This window comes from Cavia porcellus, unplaced genomic scaffold, assembly GCF_034190915.1.
Source record: "Cavia porcellus strain 051 isolate PalLab524CR breed Dunkin Hartley unplaced genomic scaffold, mCavPor4.1 scaffold_2, whole genome shotgun sequence".
NCBI classification, from domain to species: domain Eukaryota; kingdom Metazoa; phylum Chordata; class Mammalia; order Rodentia; family Caviidae; genus Cavia; species Cavia porcellus.
The window spans coordinates 7,870,282-7,886,362 of record NW_026947485.1 but is presented as its reverse complement, the minus strand read 5'-3'; the positions used below and the strand labels follow the sequence as shown (position 1 = coordinate 7,886,362).

At 45.1% G+C, this 16,081-nt stretch overlaps 1 protein-coding gene across 2 annotated transcripts in view; it reads left to right on the top strand.

Moving 5' to 3' along the window:
* The window catches only part of Rsbn1l (round spermatid basic protein 1 like), a 70,073-nt gene that overhangs the window by 14,179 nt on the left and 39,813 nt on the right, over positions 1 to 16,081 (top strand). For both annotated transcript variants that reach the window (XM_003469811.5, XM_063237561.1), the window contains exons 2-3: positions 7,048 to 7,164; positions 12,614 to 13,233. In XM_003469811.5, coding sequence (XP_003469859.2) covers positions 7,048 to 7,164; positions 12,614 to 13,233 — 737 coding nt within the window. The remainder of the gene's footprint in view (positions 1 to 7,047; positions 7,165 to 12,613; positions 13,234 to 16,081) is intronic.

Here is a 16,081-nt window from a genome sequence, read left to right as displayed (position 1 = left end):
AGATGACAGAAATGTAATTGCTAAGGAGCCTAGAAGTCAGTAGTCCACACAGAAGAGCTGCACACCGAGAAACCGGGATTCAGATCACACAGAGGGCGGAGGGGGCGTGGTAATTCTAGTTGGTGGGATCAAGGCATGCTGAATAGAAACCCTGAGCGCAGGGGGATCTTAAAACGCCTGGGATTTTGACAGCTGTGTTGGGGGAAGGCACCCTAGCTCAGGTGTAAGTAGAAGAAAAGGCTAGAAAGGGTTAGTATTGATTATGGAGATCCTCAAGTGGAGTCCTGAAGTTGCTTCCTTTAAGCTGGGTTTGTTCACTTGTTAAAAGCAGCAGTGAGACGTGATAAACTTGAGTGTGTGTGTGGCAAGGTGCTGGGGATGGAACCTAGGACCTTTTACCAAGCTATATCCCAGCCCTTTTTTTTAATCACTGTTTTTTTGTTTTGCTGACTTTCCCATGGTAGGCTTGGACTTTATCCTCCTGCCTCAGCCTCCCAGAGTGCTGAAATAACAGATGTTGCCACCATGCCTGTGTGTGTGTGTTTGTGTGCGTGCGCCCATACATCTGTGTGCCTGTGTGTTAGGCACCACGCCCTGGAGCTGTAATTCCAGCCCCCATGTGTTAAAGAAGGCTTCTGTCCTCTCTGAGTTTAGTAGGTCCCCACCAGGAAGGGACACTAGACATGAGGAGACCTCATATCCATTGTGGTGGTGATTATGGAAAAGGAAAGGAGATGAGAGTATTTGAGCAGGTCACATGACGTAGTGTTAAGGGGAACCAAAGGAGGTTTTAAAATCACTGGGAGTTTTTGTGTTTGAATGTTGGAGGATGTTATTCCAGTGACATACATACGGAACTGAAGAAGAGCTTGGACCTCTTCTGTGTTAGAAGGATCATAATTTAGAGCCAAGTGTAGGGTACAGGCCTGTAATCCCAGCTACTCTGGAGGCTGAGGCAGGGAGACCTCAAGTTCAAGGCCAGTTTGGGCAATTTAGCCGGAGTTTGGCTCCAAAAGAAAACGATGATTCTGATGTTAAATGTGGCTTATGAAGATGGAGGTGTAGAATTTGGCAGAGAAATTGGGTTGGGAGAGTGCATACTTTGGAGGTTCTTTTGCCTAATAGTTTAACTGCTAGGATAATATTAGCTAGGTAGATGGGAAGTATAGATAAGAGAGAGAAGCACACCTAAGACGAGTCTGCGGGATGATAGGGCCCTGAGGAGGAGGAGTGACCAGGCTAGGATCCTACAGCTGAACTGAGATGGAGGAAGAGAATGCAGTGGTGCACAGTGCTGTGTGGAGAGGCCTGCTGAGAAAGCATTGATTTGGCAGCCTGGCTGCACTGTGTGGAGAGGGTGTGATAGGTCACTTCCTGTTTGACCCTGGTCAAGCCCTTCCTTTTCTTTTTACTGGCTTCTTCGTGCCCTTTGTGTTTTACTTCTCTATGCTCTCAGCACTTTGCAACTTCGCTTTCCCGTTTAAATCCTGTGCATTTCTCTTTTGCTTCTGTTCCCTGCCTGCGCTCTGATCTCTTTCCAGCTGAACGCTGTTACTGGCTGGATGTGGGAGGGGAAGTGGGTGCGGGTGCTGCTCCACTGACTGATCTCCTGGGCGGCATTACTGGGGTGTGAGGCCTGGCTGGCATCCAGGGCCGGCTGCTGTGTTTTGAGGCCTGCTCAGGCTTCGGCTGTGACAGTTGGTTGTGGCTGAAAACTGCCAACACGGCTTAAGGGCCTCTAGGTAGATTTATGACACGCACTTAAAAACAGAATGAACCTTTTTAAAGAACTTTATGCTCGAGTCTGTAGTTGAATGAGTCTCAGTGTGACATGGGATTTGTATCATTTTCTTAAAGGCTACTAAACCTAATTATGTATGCATGTACACACATTTCTTTTTTTCCCTTTGTACTGGGGGTTGAACCCAGGGCCTTTGCCCTGAGTTACAGCCCTAGCCTTTCTACTTTTGTTATTTTGAGACAGGGTCGTGCTGAATTGCTAAGTTGTCCAGGCTGGGTTCAAACTTGTGATCCTCCTGCCTCAGCTGCGGTTATAACTGCTTGCTATCTCACTTGGCTTTTGGTTTGTTTTTGCTGTGGAGTCTTGCTGTGTCCCCTGCTGGCCTTGACCTTCTGAACCTTGAGTGGTCTTCCTGGTTTCAAACCACTAGCTGGGGTGGGCTTGCACCTGCTCTTTCCCTCTCCTCTGGGTGAACTGTGGCCGGGCCTGGGGACAGCAGGAGCCCACATGAGGCTTTGCACATGCCGAGGAGATTCTCATGCATGTGGAGGTGTGTGCTGTGTGTGTAATAACTATATATTCATTCAACGCTTTATTTTGAAGTGTTTTTCTTATTTCTTAATATACCATGAATGATTAAATATTTGAAAGTCATTCTTTTTTTGTGTGTGGAGAACTGGGGATCGAACTCACGACCTTGCCAGGCAGGTGCTTGTGCTGCTGAGCTAATCTCCAGCCCCAATTACTCTTCTTTTGAAGGAGATGTAGACTGCCAACTCCATTATACACTGATATGTAATAGGTAAGTAATAAATACCTCCCTGTTATAAAAGCTTCAGATAATCCGGAAGTATGTGAAATAAAACCAGAAGTCCTTTGTGGATAAGCCCTGTCCTTTCAGGTCTGTTTGGGTACACGTGGCTCTTGTCTTGGCTTATCTATTCTTGTCTTATCTTTCCTTGGCTGTCCCATTGGTTGGACCAGGGAGTGTTGAACTACATCCCCAGGCACCTTTGTTTTTATTTCTGTACTAGGGGTGACCCAGGGGTGCTACTACTGAGTTGCATGCCCAGGCCAGTGCTGCAGGAGAGAGGGTCTTGCCAGGTTGCCCAGGCAGGACTTGAACTTGTTCAGCCTCCTGAAAAGCTGACTTTTACAGGTGTGTGCCACTGCATTCGGCTCCTGGCTCTTTTTATATTTTATTTTGAGACAGAGTCTCACTAAGTCACCCAGCCTGGCCTCGAACTTGTGATTCTTTGGCCTCAGCCTCTGTGCCACCACGCCTGGCTGTAGTTTACTTGTGGAAGTGTATGTAGGGAACAGATACTCTTGTGCAGCTCTCTCTCTTTTGTAACCCTTCGAGGTCCTGTTACATAGTGTTAAATGTATGTGTGTGTGTGTGTGCGCGCACCAATAAGAATGGACTAGAATCCTGGGAATGGCCGGGCAGTGGCATGCTCACCCCAGCCTGCTGTGCATGTGGGAGGGTGGGCTGAGGAGCTCCTGCCTGGAGGAGGGAGGAGCGTGGGGGACACTGATGGGGAAGCACAGGAGTCTCTAAGTAACCGGAGTGGTGAGCTGGAGTGGTGAGCCCTGAGCCATGGTGCTGCTGTCTCGCACAGAAATGAGCAGGAACCTGAGTTGGGGGAGGGGGTGAGCTGCTGGAAACCTCAGCTGTCACTGCCTCTCTGACCGAGGTGCTAATGGACAGAGGAGGGTTAGGCATGAGACCCGACAGTGAAATGAGGCTTAGCTGCTATTTTTTTTTTTTTAGCTCATTTCCTCGCTGTTTTTGAGATCATTTTTTTTTTTTTTTTTTTGTCTTTTTCATTTTTATCGGTACCAGGGATTGAACTCATGACTGCTTGCTTGCAAGGCAGGTGCTTAGGCCGCTGAGCTAAGAGATCATTAATACGAGATTGATAGTTAAAATTTTTGTCATAACGAAATGACCACTTTGTTTTATATTTTAGAGAACAGGAAAGTAAGTAGTACCCATTAAAGTCTTGAGAAGCCAGGTGTGCTGGTACTGTTTACAATCACAGCACCACAGGAGGCTGAGGCAGGATGATTATCCTGTCTCAGTCTCATGAGACATTATTGAAAAGAAAAAAGGCCAGGGTTGTATATCAGTGTTAAGGTTTTTGGTTTTTCTCTTTGAGACAGGGTCTTCCTGTGTAGTTCAGGCTGGTCTTGAACTGGTGGCAATCCGTCTTGCCACAGCCTCCCAAGTGCTAGGATTATAGGCACTCTTCTGCTTTTTAAGGTTTTTTTTTTTTTTACTGAAATAGCTTATCTCATACATATGTGGGCACACATGCATTTTCAGTCCTACTTTATCATGAGGGTAGTAAATTTTGTTATGAGATTAAAACCAGATAAAATAAAGGGTTTGTTACAAGAGCTGGTTTTCTAAAATGGTAAGTATAAAGTCCAGCTGGTATCTGATGGTAAGGTCCTTTGGGCAGTGTTCTTCCCCTTCCTCTGGCCCAGGGCACACAGTGCTTGTTGAATGTAAAATGTATCACATGGAGCCAAATGTAGGGTTGCTACAATCATAAATTGACCATATATTTGAAATTTTGAGTTGTAGCCTTGTTTAAAGTTACTGTAATTTTCTTTATGCACATGTGGTTATGACTTAGCCATCTATCCTTTCTCCTTTTTTTTTTTCTTACCAGGAATTGAACTCAGGCCCTTGAGCCTGCCAGGCAGGTGCTTGCACCACTGAGCTGTATCCCTGGCCCATGTCTATTCTTTTTTTAAAATTTTTTGTCACTACTAGGGATGGTCCAAGCTGGCCTCCTGAGTGCTGGGATTACAGGGGGTACACCACTACACCCAAGCTCTTTTTTTTTTTTTTTTTTTTTTTTTAAGCATTGCAGAATATTTCATTGTCTGGCTGTACTACAGTTTTATCTGTTCATCTACAGCAGTACATTTTGGTTGCTTCCACATTCGGCTATTATGAATAAACCTGTTGTAAATATCTGTGTGCATGAAGTTTTGGGGACGTTTTCAGCTCCTTTGGATGAATGCCAAGCAGTGTAATTACTGGATCATGCAGGGTATATTTAGGTTTGCAAGAAATCACCCAGCTGTCTCCTAGAGCAGCTCACCAGCAAAGACTAAGAATTTCTTTGTTCTCCGTACTTGCCAGACTTTGTGTCGTAAGTGTGTTGGGGCTTGGGTGTTGTGTTAGGTGTGAAGTGTGCCTGCGTTAGTGCCATGCGGGTGGCCTGTGCTGTGCAGTCTCTTGCAGATGCAACTGCTACTGTGTGTCTCTGTGGGGAGGCCTGTGGCTCATGTGTCTTTCCTCTACTCCTCCTTCCTGCTCTGCTCTCCTTCTTTTCTCCTCCGTTCCCTTCTCCTCCCTTCCCCTTGGTTCACTATTAAATTGGGATTGTTTTCTTGTGAGTTTTAAGGACTATTTTGGATAATATCCTTTATCAGATATACCTTTGGCAGATATTTTCTCCTTTTTGTGGCTTGTCTTTTTATTCTCTTGACAGTGTTTTTTTTTTCTTCAGATTTTTAATGAAATCCAGCATACTGGATATTTCTCTTCATGACTTTGTGCTGGGTCTAGAGTGCCCAGATCTAGAAAGATCAACCATCACCAAATTCAGCTGTTACGGTTTGTGTCTAGGTGTCTCTCAAAGCCTCCTATGGTCATAGGTTGGGCTTTGCAGGTGTAGCTGAATCTGGATTGTGTGATGCTGGTGTGAGTACTGTATCAGTCCACTGATGGGTTTGGCATCGCCCTGTCCTGGTAGCCTAGAGTATAAAGGGGACAGAAAGACGCTACTACCATCTTGTTTGCTTTGCCACCCTTTGCTCTCTGTGGATTATTTCTTCTCTGCCACCCCACCTTGCCTTGGAGCCAGCCAGTTAAGGACTGAAACCTCCACAAACTGTGAGCCAAATAAACCTTCCCTCCTTTGGGCTGGCGATTTAGCTCAGTGGTATAAGTGCCTGCCTGGCAATCTTGAGGTTGTGAGTTCGATCCCCAGTACCAAAAAAACAAAAACAAAAAACAAACCCAAAACCTGCCCTCCTTTAAATTTGGGTGTGGGGTATTTTGTTTCAGAATGAGAAGGGTAACTGTGACACCAGTATCATCTAGATTTTCTTTTGTGTAACCTTTTAGGAGTTTTTATAGTTCTGCATGTTCCATTTCGGTCTGTCACTTGGAGTTGCTTTTTGCAAAGGGAGGGTGTAAGGTCTGTGTTTAGATTTGTGTTTTTGCAGGTGGGTGTCTGGTTATTCTAGTGCTGTTGAAAAGATCTTTTTTTTAAATTTTATTATCTTTGCTTGCGGTCAAAGATGGGTTTATTTCTTTTCTGAATTATGTTTTTGTTTTTTGGGTCAAAGTTTTGTTATGAGGCTCGGGCTAGCCTCAAACCCTGTGCAATGCTGCGGGTGCTGGGATCCCACACCCTGCTGATGGATCTGTTTCCACACAGCTTCTCCTGCTCATCTCTCCAGCTATTCTTTGTTCCACACATTGTCTGGGTTTCTAAATAAAACTTGTATTTCTTACACTAATCATGCTTAACTTTTCACACACATCCTTTGGTGGGATGAGTGTTGCTTTTATTCTAAGAATTAGGATGAGGTGAGTTAGAAACCTTTTCCTTTGCCTTAGATGAGGCCATGAAGGATAAGACTGTAAACTACTGGTCATGAAAAGAAATAAACACAGATGGGAAGTCTCGGTGTCCTAGGAACAGTGGTTCCTTCCTTGAAGCCATCTTCGAGGAAGGAGCGTCTGTGAAGGCGAGCGTGTTAACAGTGAGGCTGGCCACGCGCCTTCCTGTCGGGCCTGCACGTGAGCAGGGCTTCTCACCGAAGCTGGGAGGTGACAGCTCGCAGGGCCCGTGCCCTCGCTGGCTCTGTCTCACTGTGTAGCAGAGGTGTGTTCATAGTCACAGGAGCTCCATGGAGGCGTCTAAGGTTGGGTGTTTAAGAAGGATGTGCTGTGAGGAGAAGCAGACCAGTGGGGAGGGGAAGTAGCAAATTATTTTATATGATTTGAACTTAGTCTGGTATTCTAGTTGCCATGAAATATATGAAAGTGGTCATTAATGTGAAAGATCTAGTGATAAATTTTGACATTATTTCTTCCATAATCATAACAGTGGGAGTTTCGAAATATTCCTTAAACCTGAGAGGAAGAAGAAAAGGCATATTTCTTCTCTTGTTGGGATTCCTTTGTGTATTGGAGTTTAAGAAATTGAACACAGTTCATGAGGAAGAATTAAGATGCCAGTAATTTTAAGTATTTCCTTTATGTCATCTTTCAGATAAAATCAAAGACAAAATTAAGGAGAGAGACAAAGAAAAAGAGAGAGAAAAAAAGAAGCATAAAGTAATGAATGAGATCAAGAAAGAGAATGGAGAAGTGAAGATTTTGCTGAAAAGTAAGTTCATATTCCATGATTTTCATTCCATATTCTGTTTAGTATGCATATTTCTAAGTGATTAAAATAAGCAACCCTGTTTGATGCTGGCTTTTGCTGAGGACAAACATCAGTGATAAATCAGTAAAACAGGAATGAGGTATTGAGGTGTTCCAATCAGCATGGTGACATGTCTTTAGTACATTTATTTGTGTTAATGAGTTGTTAGAAAGTTTAAAGATTAAACTTTATTAAACTATTAGACTCCTTAAATTGTTTCAAAGTAAGTTACATTAGTAAGTACTTCTATTTGCATTATTAGTGCTTATTTATATTTAGGTAATCTAAAAGACTAAAGCAATTTTCTGCATAATAGGGATAGGGAAATAAGTGGTCTTCTTCTAGGTGTCCCTGGAGGCTGAGGCAGGAGGATCACCAAGAGTTCAAGACCAGCCTGGGCTACATAGTGAGTTCAAGGCCAGCCTGAACTGTGCATTGAGACCCTGTCTCATAAAGGAAGGGTTCTTCTTACGAATATTTGACTTTAAGCACTATATCATAGCCGAGGATTAAGAACGAACATTTTATTCTGAGTTTAATTTAAGTGATACTGTTTCCCTGTATGTATAAGAATATCATCTTTTTGTCTATTTTTCTCTGCTGTTACAATTATAACAGTTATATTCAATTACTCTTTTTACATGGGGCAGGATGGAGTGAAGAATTTGGAGAATAGGTAATTGGGCAATAAATGAAATATAAATCCTATGACTAAATCAGAACTTTTTTGGAATTTATGCAAGAATAGTGACCATCCTTAAATTCACCCAGATAACAAGAAGGCTGTTCCCTCTAGGTGGTAGTTGTTAATTGATTTCATATTGCATTTATGCGTTGGTGAGCTTTCAGTTCTGCCCCGAGGAGTAGCCTGTAGTGCAGTTAACCTGCATTATTCAGACAGAGCCTTTTCATCTCATTCTTTGTCCTTTTGTTTTCGTCCCATTCTTTGCCGTATGGACAGGTGTTCTTTGGAGGCGCTTTTTTCCAGCTCTGTGCTCTGTGTGCCGGAGTTTTATTTTCTGTGGGCCAGGGACACAGCTGAGTGATAGAGTGCTGGTCATGTGTGTACGAGGGCTGCCACTCAATCCTCTGTGCTGGGAAAAACTTTATTTTCAGGAATGTCCCTTCAGTTTGAGGAAGTGTCGGAGCTGAAGTGGGTGGCTCTTTAGTTAGCGCTGTTGATCCTTTTGTTCTTTGGCCAGTGTGTTTTGTCTGTGTGGTCTAACTAGAGTGTACGCCTTTGGTGCAGGAGGAGAATCTAACCTCACCAGTGCTACAGGCAGCCAGGGGTTGCTGTTTAAAGTGTTATACCACTTTACCCTGCTAAGTGAGTCAAATAGTCTTTTTTTTTTTTTTTTAAATTGGCTTAGTCAGGGGGCTGGGGATTTAGCTCAGCGGCATAAGCGCCTGCCTTGCAAGCAGGCAGTCCTGAGTTCGATCCCTGGTACCGATAAAAAAGGAAAAGGACAAAAAAAAAAAATGGCTATGTTGTTACCCATTTGAGTTTACAGTGATATAAATTTCTGCTTGAGAAGGAATCTATGTCCTAGAAACACTTTATAAAAGCTTATGTTTTTTGGAGAATTATGTGACTCTATAGATTACTGTATATATGCTTGTAAAATTAAAATCTAAAAATTGAGATTTTCTTGGAATATACAATGTTAACACTGACATTCAAGTAATGTTTAGGAGGTATTTTGAACTGAGCTAAAGTGAAGATTGTGACAATAAAGGAAAAAAGTCGAGATAGATTTGGGCAGTGACTTCTAGAAGGGATGACCCTGGAAACACTGAGGGGGAAAGAAGAAAAGTGGTTACTGCTGAGCAGCATGGAGAGGCCAGCAGGAAGGAAGCGGGTGTGTAAACATGTTCCAGAGATTAAAGCAGCAGAACCCGAGCTGTCTCCACTGCCTGGTGATAAGTCCACTAGAAACCCTTAGAGAAGGTCAGTGTCCCGCCGGACACCAGTCCCTCTGTGCGGCTGCGCCCCAGTGCCCTGGCCCTGCGTGCCCGACTCTCCTCCCGCAGCTGCAGTGCCACAGGCCCCAAAGAGAGTGCAAGCCTGGCCTGGCGAGAGCGCTTGCGGCTAGACGCTGACTTGACCCACGATTCGAGGCGTGCTAAAACGTTTTTAACGCAGAAAGACTTCTTTTTGTTTTTGTTTTTTTTTTTTGGTCTTTTTCGTTTTTATCGGTACCAGGGATCAAACTCACGACTGCCTGCTTGCAAGGCAAGCGCTTATGCCGCTGAGCTAAATCCCCAGCCCCAAGGCTTCTAAATCTTTTAGACGTTAGCTTTGAAAAAGGTAATTATTTACTTTTACAAATAGTTTAAAGGAACAAATAAGTTTGCAACGTGATTATTTAGTGGTTTCCATCCGTTTATACTAAGGTTCGTCTGCTGCGTTTCAGCGCATCTGTGCATTTCTGTGCGGTTTAGTGAGTTGTGGGAACACGTGTGGCCAGGTGCAGCTTGCCGTTGTTGCTTTTGGGGAGTGGGCAGCTGCGTGGGCAGTGGGGGAGCGAGGTCAGCAGGAGCCGAGGTCAGAGGTCACTGGAAGGCACAGTCGGAGACTTGCAGTGCTGCAGAGTGGAAACTCGATCCTCCTGGAGGCTGGAGGGGACCCTGCTTTGCTTCTAGGTTTGATGATGGAATGGTGGATGTTAGTTCCTGAGTCAGACATGAAGCTCTAGTGTTTCTAGTAACGTTTACTTTTCACTTTATTAACACAAACATACCCTAATGGTAGTGGTAGAAGGTAGTATCAGCGGGTTTATCTGCAAGGTGACTTTTCCATGATTGGTGATGAGGATACGCACTGCCGGTAGCTGTCCCTGACTCCACGTGACCCCAGCCCCGGGTGCCTGGGCACTGGCAGCATGAGCGCTGGCTCCTTTCTGGCTCTGACTGTGGCTTTCCATGTGCTTCTTTGTGTGTGTGTGTGTGTGTGTGCATATTTGCACACTCCTCAGATCTTAACACTTTTAGGGCTTAGATTACTTAGCAACTTCATTCATTCTGTTACAAATATCTACCAGTGTTTTAATGAGTCTGGTCTATTAGGCTTTATTCAGAGATTCCAGATTTTGAGTAATTTGTACTTTAAATAATTTTTAGTATAAGACTGGTAGTGTTCTCATGGTTTGTTAACGAACCTGACCCTCCCATGCATTTGGTAAGCAGAGACAGGCGCCCTGGGGCTGCCCGCCAGCCTGGAGCCCAGCTGACAGTTCCGCTCAGGGCTGGGCTTGCCCAGTGAAGGGCATGGGGAATCAGAGCCAAGCCCGGCCGGGCTGTCCCTTCGCAGCAGAGGTGCAGGGGCGCCCTCCGAGGCCGGGTGCCCAGGCCCAGGGCCGCCGCTACCCCGGGCCACTCTCCGTGTGAGGAGCTCCTCCCTGACTTGTTACTTTGCCTTTGATAGTTCCTGACTATTGATAAAAACGCGCACGTTTTGTTCATGCTCCTGTGTGGAAAATAAGTGTTGCTGTTCTACTTCAAAGTAATCGTGTGGTCTGTAGCTGGGTATTTTCTGATTTAACTTTACAAAAAGTGTTAGGTATGAACGTAGAAGGGTACTACATATCTTTATTCCAATGCGGTTTTATGTATTTTGGCAAATTTATATAATTTATGCAATTTTATGTATTTTCAGAGTTCAGAAATGCTTTCATACACACCTGTGCTCTTTAAGCTTTTTACGTTTTTATTTTTATTCTATTATCTTTTTTCTTAATTTGTTTGAATTATGCCTACATATGTATACTTCTGTGATTTATCATTTTGTTTAGTCCACTCTTTTTTATTCTTCTTTTTTTTGTCTTTTTCCTTTTTATCGGTACCAGGGATCGAACTCACGACTGCCTGCTTGCAAGACAGACGCTTATGCCGCTGAGCTAAATCCCCAGCCCCTTGGCCCACTCTTTTTTAATTGATGTTGTTTTCAAGATACTAATCTGAATCCTACATTTTGATATAACTGAGCTTATATTTATATACTTATATATCTTTATTATATGTACTATACATAAGTATACGCTTCTCAACTACATATAGGTAGACTCTTTAAAAAATTAACATTTTGTTTTTTATGACTATACAGCCTTTGTAATGACTAATGGACAGATTTCCTTTTTCTTTTCTTTTGGCATTACTAAGGATGAACCTAAGGCCTATATACTAAAACCACAATTCCAGCTCCCTCACCCCCCGCCCTTTTTTTTTTTTTTTGGTACCAGGGATCAAACTCATGACCTTGTGCTTGCCAGGCAAACACATACCGCTGAGTTAAATCCCTGGCTTGTTTTTGTATTTTATGACACAGGGTCTTGCCTGTGCAGTTCAGGTTAGTCTTTAAACACACTATGTAACCTAAGCTGGCCTCAAACGCATGATGTTCCTGCCTCAGCCTTCCAATACCAGCCCTTTTTGATTTTTAAGTTTTGTTTTGTTTTTGAGCCTGGGTCTCTGTGTGGTTCAGGGTGGCCTGGAGCTCACTGTGTAGCTCAGGCTGGATTTCAATTTGCATTGATTCTCCTGTCTCAGCCTTCTGGGTGTAGCAGAACACCCAGCTCATTTTTAATTTCAAGACAAGGTATCCTAAGTCACTGAGTTGCTCAGGCTGGGGCTAGAACTTGAGATCTTTCTGCCTCAGCTTCCTAAGAGTGCTGGAGTTTTAGGCATGCACCAGCATTCCTGGCTGACTTTCTATTTTTGCCTTTCACAACATTGATTTTGTTCTTCATTACATACCTATGGATTCATGTCTTCTATGAGTTTTTAAGAATTTTTGTCAGGGCTTTAGCTTAGTGGCATAAGGGCCTGCCTAGCAAGCTATGAGATTGTGAGTTCAATCCCCTGTACCAAACAAACAAACAAAGGTTTTAACAGTTTGTAATGTTAAACTTTCTTTTTATGGTCTTGCTATGTAAACATTCATTCATCTTGTTTTTGTACCAGTTGAGCTTCTACTGTGTTAGAATGGTAACCTGTACCACTGGGTGTAAATTGGTCCTAAACCTGTGTGTGTGTGTGTGTGTGTGTGTGTGTGTGGAGAGAGAGAGAGAGAGAGAGAGAGAGAATGAGAGAAATTAACTGGATGTAGTTTAGGGTTTTTTTTTGGTCTTTTTGAGCAGTTCAGGCTGGCCTTGCACTCACTCTGTAGCCCAGGCTGGTCTCAAACTTGCAGCGAGCCTCCTGCCTCAGCCTCCTGAGTGACTGGGATTAAAGGCGTGTACCATCACACTCAGCTTGTAGTTTAGTTATTAGTACTGTTTAAAATAAGGCCCAAATGGAAAACTAATTTTGAGTAAATTTTCAGAAGTATCAGAAGTAAATGTATTCCAAAGCATAGTTTTTTTATTTAAACTAATGGAAAAATACGGCGTTTCAAAAAAATTTTTCCCAACAGGTGGGAAGGAGAAACCAAAAGCAAATGTAGACGACTTACAAATTAAAAAGGTAAAGAAGAAAAAGAAAAAGAAACACAAAGAGAACGAGAAACGGAAGCGTCCGAAAATGTATAGCAAATCCATTCAGACGGTCTGCTCAGGACTGCTGTCTGACGCCGAGGAGGAGGCAGCCGAAGGCGTGCTCGGTGGCAGGGACCGCACGGGGCGGGCCGCGGACCCCCGGGCCCCCGAGAGCAGCGCGCTCCCCTTCGTGTCGCTGAAGGAGCCCCGCGTGGGGGAGACGCTGCGCAGGCTGGACGCGCTGGAGTTCAAGCAGCTCATCCACGTGGAGCAGCAGCCCAACGGCGGCGCCGCGGTGCTGCACGCCTACGGCGGCGAGCTGGCACGCCTGGCGCCCCCCGAGATGGAGAGGTTCGCCGAGGAGTTCGTGGGCCTGGCCTTCAGCGAGAACGAGAGCGCCGCCGCCTTGTACGTGATGGGCATCGTGCACGGCGCGGCGGCCTACCTGCCCGACTTCTTAGACTACTTCTCCTTCAACTTCCCCAACTCCCCGGTGAAGATGGAGATCCTGGGGAAGAAGGACATCGAGACCACCACCATGTCCAATTTCCACGCTCAGGTGAGGGGTGCGGCTCCGTGCTGTCAGGAGTTTTGCCACGGGGCTGTTTGCAGGGTAGCCCCGTGACAGCACTTTACAAATACTGTTCTGTGTAAATTGAGCACTTTCAGATTTCAGACTTCTCTGGTGATGCTTAATTATATCACTATCTTTGGCTTGATATATAATCAAGTTTCAAAAAAGTTTTAATTTTATGTCTCAGACAAGTTCTGAGTTTTGCTGTAGGCTTGAAATAAACAGGCAAGAATATAATGAAGTCATTTGAGAGTCCTAAAAGTTCTTTTTTGATGAGAATATTAAGAGTTGAAATTTCACTTTGTACTTAGCCTTTTCTTCTTCTAGAGACAATTAATGAAGTAAGATTCTGTTGTTGCTTTTTTTGAGGAGTTACCTTGAGTTATGAATGAAATGAATTTAAGATAAAGCATTAATTTTTCAGTTATTTTTGGGGGGACTGTTGATTTGTTTCTTTTGGTGCTTGATACAGTCTTATTATGTAACCCAGGTTGGTCTTGAACTCACAGTAATTCTCCTGCCTCAGCCTGCTGAGTGCAGACATGTGCCACCATGCCCGACTTCAATTCTTAAAATAGCTATCTTACTATTGTCTTTTTTATAGTGCCTTCAAAGTGGTTGGTGCTGGGTCTGTCACATAGTCTGCTGAGTAAACATTGGCTATTAAATAGACACAAAGAAATCACCACTTACTGTGTAATTGTATGAGCCAATCAGTGCACATAATCAGGACTCCTTGCCCACTTCCTTGCCTTTATCCAGGACACAGAGCAGCACCAAGCTCCCTGGTTCTTGGAAGTGAACGTGGGCCTCCCACCCCACAGTTTGGGGATGGTAGGCTAGAAGATCGGCCACTTTGTCCGCCTTTTCCATGTTGCAGATTTTGCCTCACTGGGCACAGTGGTGTTGATAACATTTTAGTTTAGGGAGAGGAAAATGGTAGGAAAGTCTCCAGGGCCCCGGGTGCATGCGGGCCCAGCTGCTGTGTGCCTTGGTGATGAGTGTGCAGACAAAGTCCCCACGCTAACCACGCATGCCATCCGCCCCCCCCACATGTGCCGGGCAGAGTCTAGAAAATGGGCAGTGTTTGTATGGTAGGGTGTGGGGTCTCTCCCCAGTGCGATCACCAGGGACTGGCAGTTACGGGTCTCTGGCGTGCAAAGGCAGCCACGCTGGCAGCTTTCATGGCGTCTGCACTTGAGTGCCTCCCGCGCTGCCTGTGTCCTGTGTCCTGTGTCATCACTCATCTGGTCTTCGTCACAGTTGAGTTTCAGCAATAAGGAAATAGCTGCAACGTGTGACAAAGGAATTTTCTGATGTCGAGGGACTTTGATTGTCCTTGTGTGAGAAAAGAAATTTGAGCAGAGTGAGAGAAGAAACCACTGGTGCAGGACCCTCTGGGACATTTGTCATTTATTGTGTGTCTGCCATGACAGGCTTTCTGCTGGGGCTTCTGTCTCTCAGTCTCAGTTGTTTTCTCGTGTCACAGGCACTGAGTAGGTATCTCCCTGCCTGCCCACCCACCTGTCCACCTACCCACCCTCCTACCCCTCATCTGCCTACCTACCCACGTACCCCCTCACCGGCCTGTCACCCCGTTACCCACTAACCAGCACCTACCACCCGCCTGCCTACTCACCTGCTGTTCATCTACCCATCCACCCACTCATCTGCCCACTCACTGACCCCCCCATCTACAGAGGGAACTCCTAAACAGATGCACTCCAGAGCCAGGAGTCGTGGCTCTGGCCCCTTCTCTGTGGGACCTGCCACCCTGGTGAGCTCAATGTGTCAGCTGTCAGTTGACTTTGCTTCTGTAGCTACAGGCATAGAGGCAGGGACCCCCATGTACAAGGTCAGTGTTCCTCTTGTACAAGATCCTTTAGATCTTGGTCCTCTGTGTCAGGAAGACCATCTAGTGAACTGCTCACTTGATACTTGGTATTTTCCCCACGTTACTTTCCTAGACTCTTTTCCTCTCCTTTTCCTAGGACTGAGGTAGGTGTTCTTTTCAGAGTGGGAGTGGGCTGTGCTTGTCCTTACGCACTGGCTTTCTGCAGTGAACGGGACTCCGAAGGTGGTAGTAGAAAAAAACCTGATATCTGTTTCTAGTCCCTTCAGCCTTCCCAGTAAGCGCTGTCTCTCTTAACCTAGTTTGTGTGGTCCCTTGAAGGGTTGGTTGTTTACTGTGCCTTTTATTGAAGTATCCGTGAACGCAGATACATAGCCCAGTGGGTCTTGATGAGCGGACGGTTCTAGCGGACAGAAACCCTTCCTAGTCCTGTGTTAGCCCCACCTGCCCACCGCTCCTGTACCTGCTCCCAACACCCCGATGACATCCGCCTGTCAAGTCATTGTTTAATGGCATCGGATAAAAATGGCGCCATGCTGTCTGGTCTCTTTCCCTCAGAATTAGGTTGGGAAGACTCCCGGCCTTCTGGGGAGGAGGAGAGGTTCATGGTACTGCTCTCTAGTGGTCCTTTACCCTGCTTACTGTGAAGACCTTTACATTGTTTCCTCTGTGGAGCTGTTGCAGCAGGCGAGCTCTTTGCACACATGCTTTGGTGTGTATTTGTGGTTTTCTTGTAAGTGTGTACCTCATCTAAAGGTAACAAGGTCTGCAGGCAGATACTCAGCTTTGATAAATTTGCTGCCACTTTTACCAGGTTGTGGTGCCAGTTCCCACTCCCAGGGGTACCGCGCAGGGTCTCTGGCCGCACTTTGTAGTGTTTGTCACCGTAGCCATGCTGGTGACTGTGGATGTGTCTACAGGTTGTTTAATTTTTCTCTGATGACCGAAGATGTCAAGCACCTTTTCCTATAGTTACTGTTC